We start from the raw sequence: 14355 nt of genomic DNA, 5'->3' as shown, positions 1-14355 counted from the left end.
ATCTGCCCCCGCATCCCAGAGATGGGCGCAGCCCAGGGCCCCCACTGCCAGCCTCGCATCTGGGGGGGGGGCCATATCCAACCCCCTGCCAGCAGGGTCACAGCCATAGCAGGGAAGGAGGCGATGCCAGGGCTGCTTCCCCATGAGCCACCCACGCACCCGGTAAATAGAGGCACACAACCCTAAACATCTCCATTTCCTGGGTGCGGGGGCTAATAAACGTGCCAGCACCCAGCGTGTTGCAGCACCAGCCCGGCCCAGGGCAGCAGGGCCGCAGCAGAGGGCAGAGGAAGGTGAACCCCCCCCCTCCACCCCCGGGCAGGAGAAACAGGCCATTAAAAACCAGAGCACTTGTTTGAACAGTGCTATTTTGGGCTGTGCCAGGGGAGGGAGGTGCCGCATGGCCCCCATGGCGGCGGGGAGCATCCTTGGGGTCGGGAACACCGGGAGGGGGATCCCGCAGGAGATGCCTTAGCAGGGAAGGAGGGACATAAGGCTGGAGCTGTACTGGGAACAGGGGAGCCCCTGAGGGAGCCCCCTCCGTGCAGCAGCGGGGGCCAAGGCGGAGGGGGGGGCTGGGAACAGGAGCTGGCAGAGCTCCCAGCGCCTGGCAGGCAGAGCTCGCCTCGACCCAAGGGATGCTGCATGCCGGAGCCACGCAACAGGCATGTGGCCCACAGCCCCGTGATGGGGGTGCAGGATCCAGCCTCGATACCCTCTGCGGGGAGGGGCGGGGGGGGGGGGGGGGGCACAGAGGGAATCTAGGGCAGGAGGAGGAGCGGGGGCCCAGGGAAGGAAGCTAGGTCAGCCTGGGCATGCTGGAGCCGCAGGGTGGGAGCCTGGGGAATGCAGTGCCTTAATGAGAGCAAACGCCAGCGGAGGCGGGGGGGGGTGTGTGGGTGCATGTCCGCCGCCAAGAAGGAGAGGCCCTGGGGTGGCAGGGAGTTGTGCTCATAGCCCCGTGACAGGGATGGAGCGGGAGCAGCCGGTGCAGGCTGGACAAGTTGTCCCCACCCAGGGCACCAGGAGCTTCCTGCATCCGTGGCACCAGGCAGGGTGAAAGCCAACAAAACTTTATTCAATAAATAATTACAGCATTAAGAAGAGGAAGGTTTCACGCTACAGGCTATAGCGGCTCAGCAACTTCCTTGCTGCCACTGGCTGGCTTCAGGCCCAAGTACCGCAGCAGGCTGTGGAGCTCCTGGCAGCTGGCTGCCACGTCGGGGACGGCCGACAGGACCTGGAGACAGCAGCAGCATTAGTGACAGTGTTTGGGATGAGGGTTTTGTGTTGCTGCAGTCACAGCAAGGGTGGGAGTGAGGAACCACAACAAACCTCACCTCTTTCATCTTCTCCTGCATCTCCTCGTGGGTCCTCAGCACTTTCTGGGCATGACGGAGCCTCAGCTCCAACCCTCGGACCTGCAGTGAGAGATACCTGTCAGGAGCCTGCCCCAAAATTGGGCAGGGACCGGCCCAGGAGGGAGAGGGCACAAGAGCCAGGGCAGCCCCTTGGGGGTCCCCATACCTGCTCCAGGTACTTGTCGGAGAGCAGCAGATTCTCATCCTCTTTCTCCAGGAGCAGCAGCCGCAGTTTGTCCACCTGCAAAAAAAGCAAGCACCGCTGAGACATCACTGTGGGGCAAGAGCCCTGGTGTGGGGGGGCTCTTCCCTGCCATCCTGCTGGTCGCCTGCTCGAGGACCGAGGGCTGGAGAGGTCCCTTGTCCACAGAGGGGTGGTGACATGAGGAGCTTTCAGCCCCGGCAGCCCCCCGGCCTCACCTCCTGCCGCAGCAGGACTCGCTCCTGGACGTAGACAGCATCTACCTTGGGCTCCTGCCCCCGCATCTCCTCCCACAGCACCTTGGCCTCCGTCTCTGCACGCTGGAGCGAGCGCTTCAGCTGGGAGACCTCTCCCTTCAGCCTCTGCGGGGGGGAAAGGAGATGCTGAGTGGGGTCCTGCAGCCGGCACCCCCCAGGCATGCAGCTTGGCCAGGACCCCGTCACACACCGTGACTTCCCCACTCTTGTCGATGAGTTGCAGCATCTTCTCTTCCTGCTGTTTCACCACGTCCTGCAGCTCCTTCTCATTCTGCGGGAGGGGGAAGAAGCGGTGTCAGGCAGTGCCCGGCCCTGGCCACCCACAGCACCCGAGGTGGGAGCAGGTTTTCTCATGTTTGAGAAGGTCAGACAAGCCAGGAGCACCCATGGGGCATCACCGGAGCCGGTCACCCAGATTTCTCTGTGTCCTAGATCAGTGCCTGTCCCAGTTCGGCTCTGCCCTGGGGTGAGCGCTGGCCCACTTCTGGCACCAGCTCACCTCTAGCTTGCCCCTCAGCGCCTTGTTCAGCTTGACGATGGTGGCAGCCTGGGCATCCATCTTCTCCTGGCTCTCGGCTGTCACTGTCTCCAGACGGAGCTGCAGGTCGGAGCTGGGAGAGGATAGCGGTGCTGAGTGGATGGGTATTGCAGCCGAGCATGGTGCTGGCTACCAAACCCCCTCCTGGGCATCCATCCACCAGCCCCATGGTGGGAGAGGCCAACCCACCAGCCCAGCCAGCTGGAAAAAGCCCTTCTAACCATGGCAGGAGAGGTCTAATCCAGGGCTGGGGCGAGACGCAGAGCCCAGACAGGCTGCCCGCAGGAGAGGCCATGCCCAGGAGAATGGTGCCCGTGCCTGGCCCTCGACACGAGCCCCCGCTGAACTCACATCTCCGTCTGCAGCGCCTTGAACTCGCTCTGCTCCAGCTCCTGGATGCGGGAGCTCAGCATGGTGAGGTCAGAGACCATGGCTCTCAGCTCCTTCACGCTCTCCAGCAGACCGTCCTCGGGCTCTGCGGGCAGGGCAGAGGCTCGTGAGTTGCATGGAAGAAACTGTCAGCCCCAGGGGACACGGAGCCAAGCGGGAAGGCATGCCTGCTCATCCCCCCCATGCAGGCAGCCCTGCAGCTTCGGAGCAGGGTTCAGGGCAGGGTGACAGCCCCAGTACCTATTGGCTTTGGTGTAGAGGCAGGTTTGTCCTTGGTAAATACACTCCCACCTCCGGTGGCTTCATCGACATCTGAGAGAGGAGAGTGCAGAGGCGCTGTGCCCAGCCCTGCGTGCTGCAGGGAGCACGACCAGAGCTCACTCATACACCCATCCGCCCCAGGGAGCTCAGAGAAGACCCCGGACACTCGCAGAAGCAGTGACCCAACCCATGGCTGCCACAAGGGAGCAACCGGGGAATCCGCAGGGAAAGGCACGGGGATGGCACTGGGATCTCCTCCACAGGCAGCACCAGTGCACATCCCCAGCATAGCAGGGAGGGATCCCCATCCCCATACAGGGACACCCCCCCCCCCCCAGCACCCAGATAGGGAGTGTCAGCTCACCTTTCCCCGACACCGCTTTCAGGACACTGCCTACAAAAGAGGCCCTGGCATGGTACGGGGTGCGGCATGCTGGTGTGCGGCAGGCGGGGGTCCAGGCACGGCGGGGTGTCTGCCAGCCCGGCGTCCGCGGAGCCGGGGTCCAGGCTCTGCTTCTCGGTGGGGCATCGTCATCCTTCAGAGGGGAGAGAGAACACAGTGCCAGAGTGCAGCTTGCGACAGCTCTGTACTGCCCTGGCGAGCCAGGGGGGGGTCTCGAAGCCACGCCATGGAGAGTCACAGGTGTCTGACCCCCCCCCCCCCGGCCACCTCCTTGTCCTTGTCCCCAGGGCAGGGCTCCTACCTCCTCTTGCAGAGCGGCCCTGAGGCAGTCAGCGAGCTCCTGCAGCCGCATCTTGCTCTCGGTGATGTCCGCGGAGCACCAGGAGATTTTGTCCCTCTTGAGCTGCAAGTCAAGGAGCTCGGCCTTGGTGGTCTCCAGCTCCTTACCGAGGGCAGCCTGCTCTTCCCTGCGGGATGGCATCAGCCTCAGCGGGAGCAGTATTCTCCCTCCTCAGTGGAGGATGGGGACGTTTCCCATGCCTGCCTCCTGCCATGACCCAGGGGTGGTGCAAACCCTACAGATTTAGGCAGCTTCCCCCGAGTTGGGGTCTTGCTGGGCTTCCCCACAGCCTCTTCCATCCACCTGGGCGATCACACTTGGTTGGGGCAGCAGTGACCAGAACCACGTCCCCCTGTGTGTCCCCCACCCCCCAGGAGGGGCTCGATTTCCCAAAAATAGAGGGGTTCAAGTGGAGGTGGTGAGCAGGGTCGGTACCGCAAGCGCTGGTGGGAATCCATCAGCTCCTCGTACTGCAGGCTGCGCTCCTGCAGGGTGGCCAGCGTGGACTTCAGCCTGGCCTCTACCTCCAGCAGCTGTGTGCGGGACATGCAGTTCTCCTGATCGAGGAACTAGAAGAGAGTGGGGGGACACTGCTGTGAGTGCCCAGGAAACCTGAGGGGGCCCCTTGGGACCCTCAACACAGTCCCTCCCACGCCTCAGGGTGCCGTTTCTAATTAGGTGCAGCTTTACCCCAGCAGACCAACAGTTTACGAGGGACATAGGAGAGGCTGGGGAATGGCACCACGCCTGCAGCCAGGGGAAAATTATCCCAGAGAGCTGCCCAACCCTCTCCCCGGGAATCACCGCCGGGCAGGATAGAGATCTGCGCTACGTGCGGGATGTCAACCACCCTTGAAGCGCTCATCCCCCCCCACCGCAGGAGGGCTAATCCCGCTCCTGGCCGGCCGCCAGCGTTCCCGCGAGGCCGTGACGGGGGCCGGCAGCGCGTGACGGCGCGGGCAGGGTCAGGCAGCTCCTACCTCCCGGCACTCGGTTGACTCCCGCAGCTCCTGGCACAGCCCGTTGCACTCTCGCTGCAGGGTGTCCCTCTCCCGCGCCAGCCTGCGGGGAAGGGATGGGGTCAGTGGGTGCCACGTTTGGGGGTGAGGGGTGGCAATTTGGTGACTATGGGGGGAGGGAATGCCCGGCCCCAGGGTTCAGACCCACCAGGCCATCTCCTCCCACTGCTCCTCGTTCTCCTGCTGCAGCGCATCCCGCTCCTGTTCCAGGCTGGCCAGATTTGTCATCAGGTTGCTCAGGTCTGCAAGGGGCAGAGCCGTCAGCGTGGTGGGGGGGACGACGGGGGCAGCAGGGACAGAGCAGCTCCAACCCCCACGTCACCCACCCCTACCTGCGCTGAGGCGTGAGTTGGCCACCGTCAGCTGCTCCAGCTGAGCCACCGTGTCCTGCAGGGCCACCGAGGTCTCCTCCAGCTGGCAGGACACCTGCAGAGACGCGGTGCCCTCCGGGCTCGCTTTGGGCTGCTCTTCCCCATGGGGTGTTCCCACACCAACGGGCGCCCGAAGTCACCCCATGCCTGCTGTCAGCCAGGCTGCGAGGGAGCATCCCAGACACCCCCAGGCACCACTCAGCACCAGACAACCCCTCACCTCTTCCTTGGCTTGAAGAGCTTCGTCCGCTCGTTGCCTCATGGCATCCCGCTCCTCCAGGCAGCTCCGTAGCTTGCCGGGCACGCTCTCCAGCACAGCCCGGCACCGGGACACCAGGGCCCTCGCCTGCTCCCGCTGTGTTGGGGAAGAGATGGCATCGGGCAGAGCTTAGCATGGCACTGCCAGCCTCGGTGCCGGGGCAGCGCAGCCATGCCGGCCGGTGGCACTGCCCCACTGCGTGACCAGGGACAGGTCTGGCAGCCGGGCTGCCTGCCGGTACCCGGGGCACAAAGCGCTCCGAGACAGAGCGAAGCGGCACCAGCTTGCACCGCAGCGGCAGGGAGGCGAGGGGCTGGGCCCGCCGCCAGCCCCCACCGGGACAGCCCTCACCTCCTCGTCCAGGGCTCTCCTTTCCTCCTCCAGATTTTCAAAGGTGATATCTACAAATTCCCAGAAAGGCTGAGCCTCGGCAGCCAGGGATGCCTGGGGGGTGGGAGAGATGGGTCAGCGCTGCTGTGGTTGAAGAGCCACGTTCAATGGCCGTGGAGGGAGGCAAGCGCCAGCCCCGAGGCCAGATCTGCAGCAGCAGTGCCAAGAAACCTCTGGTGGACCCAAGCCCGTCGCAGACCATTGCTCAGAGCATCACCCAAGCTCAGGATGTGGGGATGCCCTTCCAGCCCCCAGGGACCCAGGTGGGAGACAGCCGGAGGTGCCCGCCCGTTCAGTACCTGCTGGTCGATGGCATCCGCCAGCAGCGTGGTCAGCTCTCGCTGGGACGCCAGGCTCTGGTCGCGGGCACCGATCTGGGCGCTGGCGTGGGCGCGGAAGGTCTCCAGGAAGCGATCTCCCTGCCGAGGGAAAGATGCTGCTCCGGGCACGGTGTCACACGAGGGGCAATTCCCAGGAGCCATCCCTGCATGCTGCTGCAGCCCAGGGCTCCTGCTCCCAGCGGGACACAGCCTGAGCCAAAAACCCATCCAGAGAGCTCCAGCCACTCCGGGCAGCCCCAAGCACTTCTGGCCTTCCAGGGCCACATTGGGCTTTCCCCTGGGATGCCAGGGAGACCTTCACCCCCCAGAGATGGGCAGAGATGCAGGACACCCCATCAAAGGCATGGGGACAGCAGACCCTGCCCCGACCCCCCCCACCGGCTGCCCCCCCTACCTCCTCCTTGGCTCGGAGGGCTTCATCTGCTTGCTGCCTCATGGCATCCCGCTCCTCCAGGCAGCTCCGCAGCTTGCCGGGCACGCTCTCCAGCATAGCCCGACACCGGGACACCAGGGCCCTCGCCTGCTCCTGCTGTGAGAGGAGACGGCACCGGGAGGCACCGGGTATAGCCAACAGCTGCCACGTGTGCCAGCAGCACCAGCATCTCCCAACACCCAGGGGCAAGGGGGGGCCAGCCCGGCTGCATTGGGCGCTCACCTCCTGGGCAAGGGCTCCCTGCTCATCCTGCAAGCTCTGAAAGGCAGCATCTACGAGGCCCCGAAACAGCAGGCACTGCCTGCTCCAGGCAGTCTGGGGAAGGGACAAAGGCACCGGTGCTCAGGCAGCGCTCCCAGAGCTAGCACAGGCAGCATCGGGCACACACGTGCCCTGCCCAGCTGAGACCTGGCGCACTCATCACACGCCAGCCAGCCAAGACGCACCGTCCCCGCGGCAGCCAGCTCCAGCTCCCACTGCAGGTCCCGTTCGGCTCCCCGCTGCCGCTGCAGAGCCTCCGTTTTCCTCCGCAGCTCAAGGTAGAGGTTGCGGTAGATCTCTTCCTCCTAAGGGCATCCCGGCAGAGGGGAGGGGGCTTCGCACCAGCCCGGTTCCACCCAGGGGTCCAGCGAGAGCCGGTTAACCATGACAGCTCCCATCCTCCCCCCACGTGTGCCAGGGGTTTCCCCGCACAAAGGGTTCAAATCCAGCAAACTCAGCGGGTTGAGCCAGGCGCGTGATGCCGTGCCATGCCGCAGCAGCCCCGCTTTACTTCCGCTCCACCGGCTTGCGGTCCAGCCGGGGCCACCATCCCGCCGGTGGCACGTGGGCACTGTCACGGCACCGCAGGGAACAAGGGCGGCATCGCCTCTGCGAGGACTCTTACCCCTTTGGGGTGGGTGATGTCAGTCTGCGTGAGTGCGTCCCTCTGCTCGGCTGGCCCCACGCCGGGCAGCGGCCGCTGGCTCTCCTGCCAGTCACGCAGCTGGAGCGAGAGGGCTTCGATGATGATGAGGGTGCTCTCCAGCCGCCCCTCCAGCTCTGCCCGTGGCAGGGACTTCAGCTGCTCCCGGGGACAGCTGGGGACAGAGAGAGGGCTTGGGGCAGGGACAGCCCACGGGTGACAGCCCTGTCTGGGTGGGCACATCCCCACACTTACTGCCAGAGCAGGGAGTCTGTTTCGGCAGCACTGTCCTTGGGGCGAGGGAGGCCACCCGCAGATGTGTTCATGCTCTTATCCCGCAGGTCCGGGGGAGTCATGAAGGTGCCGGCGACCGCGGTGGGCACGGGGGGTGACGCTGGTGCCGGCGACCGCGGTGGGCACGGGGGTGACGCTGGTGCCGATGTCCTGCCGCGGCACGGGCAGGGGCAGGCTGTGCCGCAGGGAATCCAGCAGGGACGAGGCGTTGAGGCTCTTCTCCAGCCACACCAGCGGCAACACCCAGGACACGGCACCCTGGGCCACCTCAGGCGAGGGGACGGGGGTGGCCGTTGCCTCTGACCCGGCAGGCTCCGACCTACCCGCCTCGGTGGGAGGCAGTCCAGGGGGGCCGTGCTGTGGGGGGGCAGGGGACTCGGCTCCCTCAGGAGTGCCTTGGCAAGGTAGGGAACCAGCACCCCCATCTCCAGCCAGGGGCTCGGAGGCCACAGGGCTGCAGGAGAGGTCGGCGGGCGCCACTCGCCACCCGTGGAAGGGAGCTTCCTGCGGGGTGGAGCTGGTGCCGGGGGGCCCTGGGGTGCAGGAGGCCAGGCTGGCGCTACCAGGGGACCTGGGGTTGCAGGGTGCTAGAGGGGTGCTGCCTGGGGAGTTTGGAGTGCAAGGCACTGAGCTGATGATGTCGGGGGGGTCCTGGGGTACAGGGTGCTGGGCTGGTGCTGCCAGGGTGCTCTGGGGTAGACAACCCTGGGACAGGGCTGCACAGGGGGGCTGGCACGGTGCTGCTGGGGGGCTCTGGGGTGCTGGGACCTGGGATGGAGCTGCACAGGGGGGCTGGCATGGTGCTGCTGGGGGGCTCTGGGGTGCTGGGACCTGGGACGGAGCTGCACAGGGGGGCTGGCATGGTGCTGCTGGGGGGCTCTGGGGTGCTGGGACCTGGGACAGGGCTGCACAGGGGGGCTGGCACGGTGCTGCTGGGGGGCTCCGAAGTGCAGGACCCCAGCATGGGGCTGCACAGGGGGGCTGGCATGGTGCTGCTGGGGGGCTCCGGGGTGCTGAGCCCTGGGACAGGACTGCACAGGGTGGCCGGCACAATGCTGCTGGGGGGCTCCGAAGTGCAGGACCCCAGCATGGGGCTGCACAGGGGGGCTGGCACAGTGCTGCTGGGGGGCTCCGGGGTGCTGGGCTCTGGGACAGGGCTGCACAGGGGGGCTGTCACAGTGCTGCCAGAGGCGTCTGGGGTGCTGGGTGCTGGCACAGGGCTGCACAGGGGGGCTGGCACAGTGCTGCCGGGGGGCTCCGGGGTGCTGAGCCCTGGGGTGGGACTACCAGGCGGCTCTGGGCTGGTCCTGCTGGGAGGCTCCAGGGCACTGGGCACCAGGGTGGGATTGCTGGGGGTCTCAGGGGCACCAGGCTTCAGAGTGGGAGTTCCGAGGGGCTCCAAGGTGCTGGAGCCTAGGGTGGGAGTCCCTGGGGGCCCCGGGGTGCAAGGCACCAGGGTGGTGCTGCTGGGGGGGAGCAGGATAGCACTTCTGGGGCGTCCTGGGGTGCAGGGCACTGAGGTGATGCTGCTGGGGGGGCCCCGGGTGCAGGACACTGGGGTGGCGCAGTCATGGTCCTACAGGACATTTGGGGGGGGGGGGGGGTAGAGGGGGTCAGGGCTGCCCTGCCCTTCCCCCCAACACCCCATAGCCGTTTCCCCCAGTCTCCCCATTTCCCCCAGCCCAGTAGATACACTTATCCTCCCACTACCCTGGTACCCCCCCCCCCCCAGTATCCCCGGTTCCGGTACACCCCAGCACCCTTTCCTGTTCCCTTCCCCGCTCCCCCCCCCGTCCCGTCCCGGTTTCCCCCCCCCGCACCGACCTTGAGCCGCAGGCGGCGGAGCAGCGGGGTGAGGGTGGTGCGCTCGGCGCCCGACTGCAGCCGCAGCTCCTGCAGGGGGGGGCGCCGGGGCCGCTGCTGCGTCTGCGGGGGGGGTTGGGGAGAGGCACCGGGGGTCACCGGCGGCACCACCGGCAGCACACCCCCCCCCCCCCCCCAACCCCGTGTACATATATACCGGGAGCGCTCCGGCCCGCACCGGACCCACCGCCCCCCAGCCAACCCCGCACGGTCGCAGCCGCCACGCCGGGACCCTCACCCCCCCCCCCGCCGGGACGCCCAAACCGGGACGTCCAAACCGGTGTCCCCCCTCCCCCGCCCGCCCCGTGCTGAGCCCCCCCGGTCCCCGATCGCACTCACGGTGAGGCTTTGGGCGGCCCGCATGGCCCCGGTCCCGCTCTCCGGTCCCGGTCCAGGCCCCGGTCCAGGTCCCGCCGCTCCCCGCGCGCCGCCCGTTTGAAAACCACGCACCGCTCTGATTGGCTGCTCCGCGCACGCGTCACTCCACCGGAGAGGTTGTTAAAGGCGGGGCTACGCTAGGCGGTGGGCGGGGGAGTGGGCGTGTCTGAGGGCGAGGTCCCGCCCCTACGGCGCTGTGCAGCGCCGAGCATGGGGCGCGTCGGGAGCGCGCAGCCCGTCGGGGACGCGCAGCCCGTGGAGGTGCAGGGGGGGACACACGGACGGACAGGCCCAGCTCCCCCCCCCCCCCCCCCCCCGATCCCGGGGCCTTCCCAGCGCCTACCCCGGGGGAACCAGCCCTGCACGGCCCCCCAGACCTGCCCCGACCCCTACCCGAGGGAGGAGGGGGGGGGAAAACCAGCCCCACACCCCCCCTGGGGGTCCCGCTCTCCCCCGCAGGAGTCAGAGCAGCACCCACAGCGGTGCCCGCGGCTCTCGAGTTTATTGCTCCCGCGGGGAGAGGTACAGCGTTGGGGTAAGAGGGACCCGGCCCAGCAGGGTCCAACCCGCTGCCGGGGTAAGGGGTGGTGGGGGGGTGTCCCTGAGCGACGTCGGGGGTCCCAGCCATGGTGGCTCAGCCAGGCCAAGGCCGGCCCGGGGAGACGGCGAGGTCGCAGTCGAAGTCAGCGAAGGTGGCAGGATCGGGTGGGGGCTGCTCGAGGGGGCGCGGGGCCACCGCCATCGCCACCGGGTCCTTCTGCAGCAGGTCGGCGTCGAAGGCCACCCCGCGGAAGAAGGGGTGGCCCTGGAAATGGTGGAGGTAGCGCAGGCGGCGCAGGGGGTTGTGGCACAGCAGCTGGGGACGGAGGGAGGACAGTGAGCGGTGAAGACCCCGACGTCCAGTCCGGGGGGCCAGCAGGGACCCCAAAATCCAGGTGGGAGGGTTACCTCGGCAAGCAGCCGGGCCAGTGCGGGGCTGAACGCAGGTGGGATCTCGTAGCTGCTCTCCTTGACGCGCTCCAGCATGGCCACGTGGTCCCCCGCCGGTGCCACAGGGAACTGGGGGGGCAGGGAGCAGATTTAGGGGCTCCATGGGGTGCCCGTATTCCCCCCCCCCCGCCGTGGTCCTCACCTCCCCGCTGGCCAGGGCGAAGAGCAGGACTCCCAGGGACCACCAGTCGGCTGTGTGGCTGTAGGGCCCCCCGCTCAGCACCTCTGGGGCTGCGGGGATGAGTGGGTGAGTGCCTGGGGGTCCGTGCCCCCCACCGCAGCCCCCCGCTGCCCCCTTACCCATGTACTGCAGGGTGCCGCAGATGGTGTGGGCTCGCTCGCCCCACCGCAAGTGCCGGGAGAGGCCGAAGTCGGTGAGCTTGAGGTGCCCTGTGGGGCGAGACACCACGTGGGGACCCATGGATGGGGTGTCCCAATGGACGGAGCGTCCCCACGAATGGGGCGTCCCCAAGCCAGTGCCACTAGACTCTTACCTCTCTCATCCAGGAGGATGTTCTCCATCTGAAACGAGACAGGCGCTGGGGTGGCCTCTCCATGTTGGGGGTTTGGAGAGCCCCCCACCCCATCCTCCGGCCCCCCAGCCCCGCTGCCACCCACCTTCACGTCTCTGTGCATGATGCCCAGGTCATGGAGGTACACTGGGGAGAAGACGGAGCCGTCAGACTGGCGGGTCCCCTCCCGGCACGGTGCCCGCTGCCACCCCCACGGCACCCGGCAGGCAGCTGCCCACCCCCAGGACTGGCTGACCCTGCCTGCTGGTCTCCATCAGTGGGGACAGCGGTGGCTGTCCCCGGCATGGCGGGGACACTTACCCAGCACCAGCACCAGCTCGGCTGCAAACAGGCGGACGGTGGCTTCGGCAAAGTGCCCGGCGGCACGCCACAGCGCGTGCAGGTCTCCGGTGCTGCAGTAGGTGCACACTGCCGGGACGGGCGGTGTGCCTTACCGATGGGCTGCCCTGCGGGGCCGGGCTGGCACGAGGGGCAAGGGCACCGGGGTGGCATGGGCATGGGGAGCCTGGTGGGTCACTGGGGCCATGCACCAAGGTGATGCAAGCACTGGGGCCATAAGGGCAGTGAGGTGGCACTGGCACCAGGACCACACTGGCACCAGGACCACGGACTAAGGTGACATGGGCATGACTAAGGCGGCACAGGAGCATGCAAGTACCAGGGTCACGTACCATGGTGACATGGGCACCAGAGCCATGTGGGCACTGGGAACACGCAAGCACCAGGGCCACATGAACTCCAAGGCGGCACAGGCACCATGGCCACATGGGTACCAAAGTGACACCGTCCCCGGGGTCACACAGGCACTGGGAACACGCAAGCTACGTGGGCACCGAGGTGGCACGGCCATCAGGGCCACCGGGGCCAGGCAGGGACCGGGGCTGGGGTGCCTTATTCACCCCCGTGCTGGTCCCTGCCCCACTGTGGCTCATCCCCATCCCTGTCCCCCCTGTCCCCGTCCCCACGCTGGGTGTGGGGTGGGAGCCAGCAGCCGAGCGCCTGGATCCCCATGGGGCAGCGGGCAGCACGGGGGGAGCGCGCGCGTGTGCGGGGACACGTGTGCGGGCGGCGGGGACACGTGCGCTGGCGGGGGGGGGCCGGGGCGAGCCCGCGGGCAGATGGTCACTCACTGATGAAGAGGTGGCGCTGGCCCTGCCAGCTGTCCCCCAGCCCGTGGACAAACGGGTGCCTGACCTGTCTCTGGGGACACAAAGCAGAGAGGGTGAGCGGCCCCCCGGGGTGGGGGGGGCCAGGGGGGGCCGGGGACCCCGCTCCTGCCACCCTCCCTCCACAGCTCCGGCGGCCTCCTGCCATCCCCACGGACACCCCGACCCCCTCCCGGCCATGGGCTGGTGTCCCCCCTGGACCCCCCCCTAACCTGGATGCTGACTTCTTCCTTGCACTGCTTGAGGGTGTCGCGGCGCAGCACCTCCACTTTGGGGACGACCTGGGGGGGGGCGAGGGGCTGTCGGGGGGGGGGCCGAGGGCAGGCGGGAGCACCCACGGGCCCCAGGGGCAGCACCCACCTTCACGGCGCAGACCTTCTCCCGCCCGCAGTCCAGCACTTTGAGGATGGTCCCGAAGGAGCCTTTGGCCACGAAGCCCAGGATCTGGGGGGGGGTGGGGGGGGGCAGGGGCTGAGCACCCCACAGAGATGGGTCCGGGGTGCTCAGGGTGGGGCAGGGTGTGGGGTCCTGCGTGGGGTGAGGTGGCACAGGGCACCCAAGGCAGGCGGTGGGGACACATGGGGACCAGGAGGACCCAATAGGGACCCCAGTGGGATGCATGGGGACCCAGTATGGGGCACATGGGGACGGGGGACAGGGACACGGGGACCCCAGCAGGGCGGTTGTGGATGCTGGTGGGAGGCACAGGACCCCGGTAGGATACACGGGACCCCGGTAAGACGCCTGGGGACCCCATTAGCGTGCGGGGGGACTCCATTAAGTCACAGAGAGACTCGACACGGAGCACGGGGACCCCCCCCGGGGGTAGAAGGGGACCGGGTGGGACGGTCGGGGGACGCCGGTAGGATGCACAGGGAGCCGGCACGGCGTGCGAGGAGAGCCGGTAAGACGGTCGGCGATCCCGGTAGGACGGCACGGGATGCACAGACGGCGCGGGAGGACGCTCGGGAAGGATGCACGGGGCGCTGGGGGACCCCGGTAGGACGTGCAGGGACCCCGGTAGGACGTGCAAGGACCCCGGTACGAGGTGCGAAGGGGACCCGTTAGGGCGCTCGGGGCTGCCAGGGCAGGGATGCGCTGGCGCCCCGGGAGGACGGTCGGGAACCCCGTTAGGATACACCGGGACCCCGGTAGGAGGGTGGGGGGCCCCGGGACGGCACCTTGAGCTGCTGCTGGCGGGCGGAGGGGCGGACGGGGAACTCCGGCAGGAAAAGCGAGACGAGCTGCGGCAGCGGCCACCCGGGCAGCGGCGGCTCCTCGGCGGGGCCCCGCGGGGCCAGGGCGAGTACCGACCCCGGTACCGGTACCGGCCCGGCGCGGCTCAGCAGCGCCCGCACCCACGACCCCACGGCTCGGCCCTGCGGAACCGGGGGCAGAGTCAGCGGGGGGACACCGGGGCGGGGAGGGGGGACACGACACCCCCGGGGCCACCGCCGCACGCACCTGGGGGGGCCGCACCGGGGCAGGGGCCGGCCCGGGGCCGCTGCTCGTCGCTCCCATCGCGGCGCCGCCGCCACGGCCGCGCCCCGGGCCCGGGCCCCGGTAATCCGCCGCCCTTACATAATCCCGCCGCCCCGCCCCGCCCCGCCCCGCCCGGGCGCGACCACCCACCGCCCCGGGGTCGAGCGCCGGGGCTGCCCC

At 68.3% G+C, this 14355-nt stretch overlaps 2 protein-coding genes across 2 annotated transcripts; both read right to left on the bottom strand.

Moving 5' to 3' along the window:
- Positions 1 to 1057: 1057 nt before the first annotated feature.
- Positions 1058 to 10307, bottom strand: SPAG5 (sperm associated antigen 5). The gene is made up of 24 exons (XM_052803302.1): positions 9966 to 10307; positions 9588 to 9689; positions 7725 to 9339; positions 7452 to 7644; positions 7012 to 7131; positions 6788 to 6880; positions 6527 to 6661; positions 6091 to 6210; positions 5753 to 5845; positions 5363 to 5497; positions 5104 to 5197; positions 4920 to 5013; positions 4733 to 4814; positions 4188 to 4321; positions 3714 to 3879; positions 3374 to 3545; positions 2989 to 3060; positions 2710 to 2833; positions 2320 to 2431; positions 2011 to 2091; positions 1782 to 1925; positions 1528 to 1602; positions 1341 to 1421; positions 1058 to 1240 (listed from the first exon to the last, which is right to left on the bottom strand). Exons 3-24 carry the CDS (start codon positions 8186 to 8188, stop codon positions 1127 to 1129), a joined length of 2898 nt encoding a protein of 965 aa, XP_052659262.1. The 5' UTR covers positions 8189 to 9339; positions 9588 to 9689; positions 9966 to 10307; the 3' UTR covers positions 1058 to 1126.
- Positions 10308 to 10455: 148 nt separating this feature from the next.
- On the bottom strand, positions 10456 to 14310 carry RSKR (ribosomal protein S6 kinase related). The gene is made up of 12 exons (XM_052803301.1): positions 14158 to 14310; positions 13875 to 14072; positions 13054 to 13137; positions 12906 to 12974; positions 12658 to 12727; positions 11828 to 11935; positions 11613 to 11653; positions 11489 to 11516; positions 11295 to 11384; positions 11137 to 11225; positions 10953 to 11063; positions 10456 to 10860 (listed from the first exon to the last, which is right to left on the bottom strand). The coding sequence occupies exons 1-12, from the start codon at positions 14212 to 14214 to the stop codon at positions 10639 to 10641; spliced, it is 1167 nt and encodes a 388-aa protein (XP_052659261.1). The 5' UTR covers positions 14215 to 14310; the 3' UTR covers positions 10456 to 10638.
- Between the last annotated feature and the right edge of the window lie 45 nt (positions 14311 to 14355).

This window comes from Harpia harpyja, chromosome 12 (assembly GCF_026419915.1).
Source record: "Harpia harpyja isolate bHarHar1 chromosome 12, bHarHar1 primary haplotype, whole genome shotgun sequence".
Classification (NCBI taxonomy): domain Eukaryota; kingdom Metazoa; phylum Chordata; class Aves; order Accipitriformes; family Accipitridae; genus Harpia; species Harpia harpyja.
Note: the sequence above shows the minus strand (reverse complement) of the source record. Positions and strands in the feature narration are given on the sequence as shown.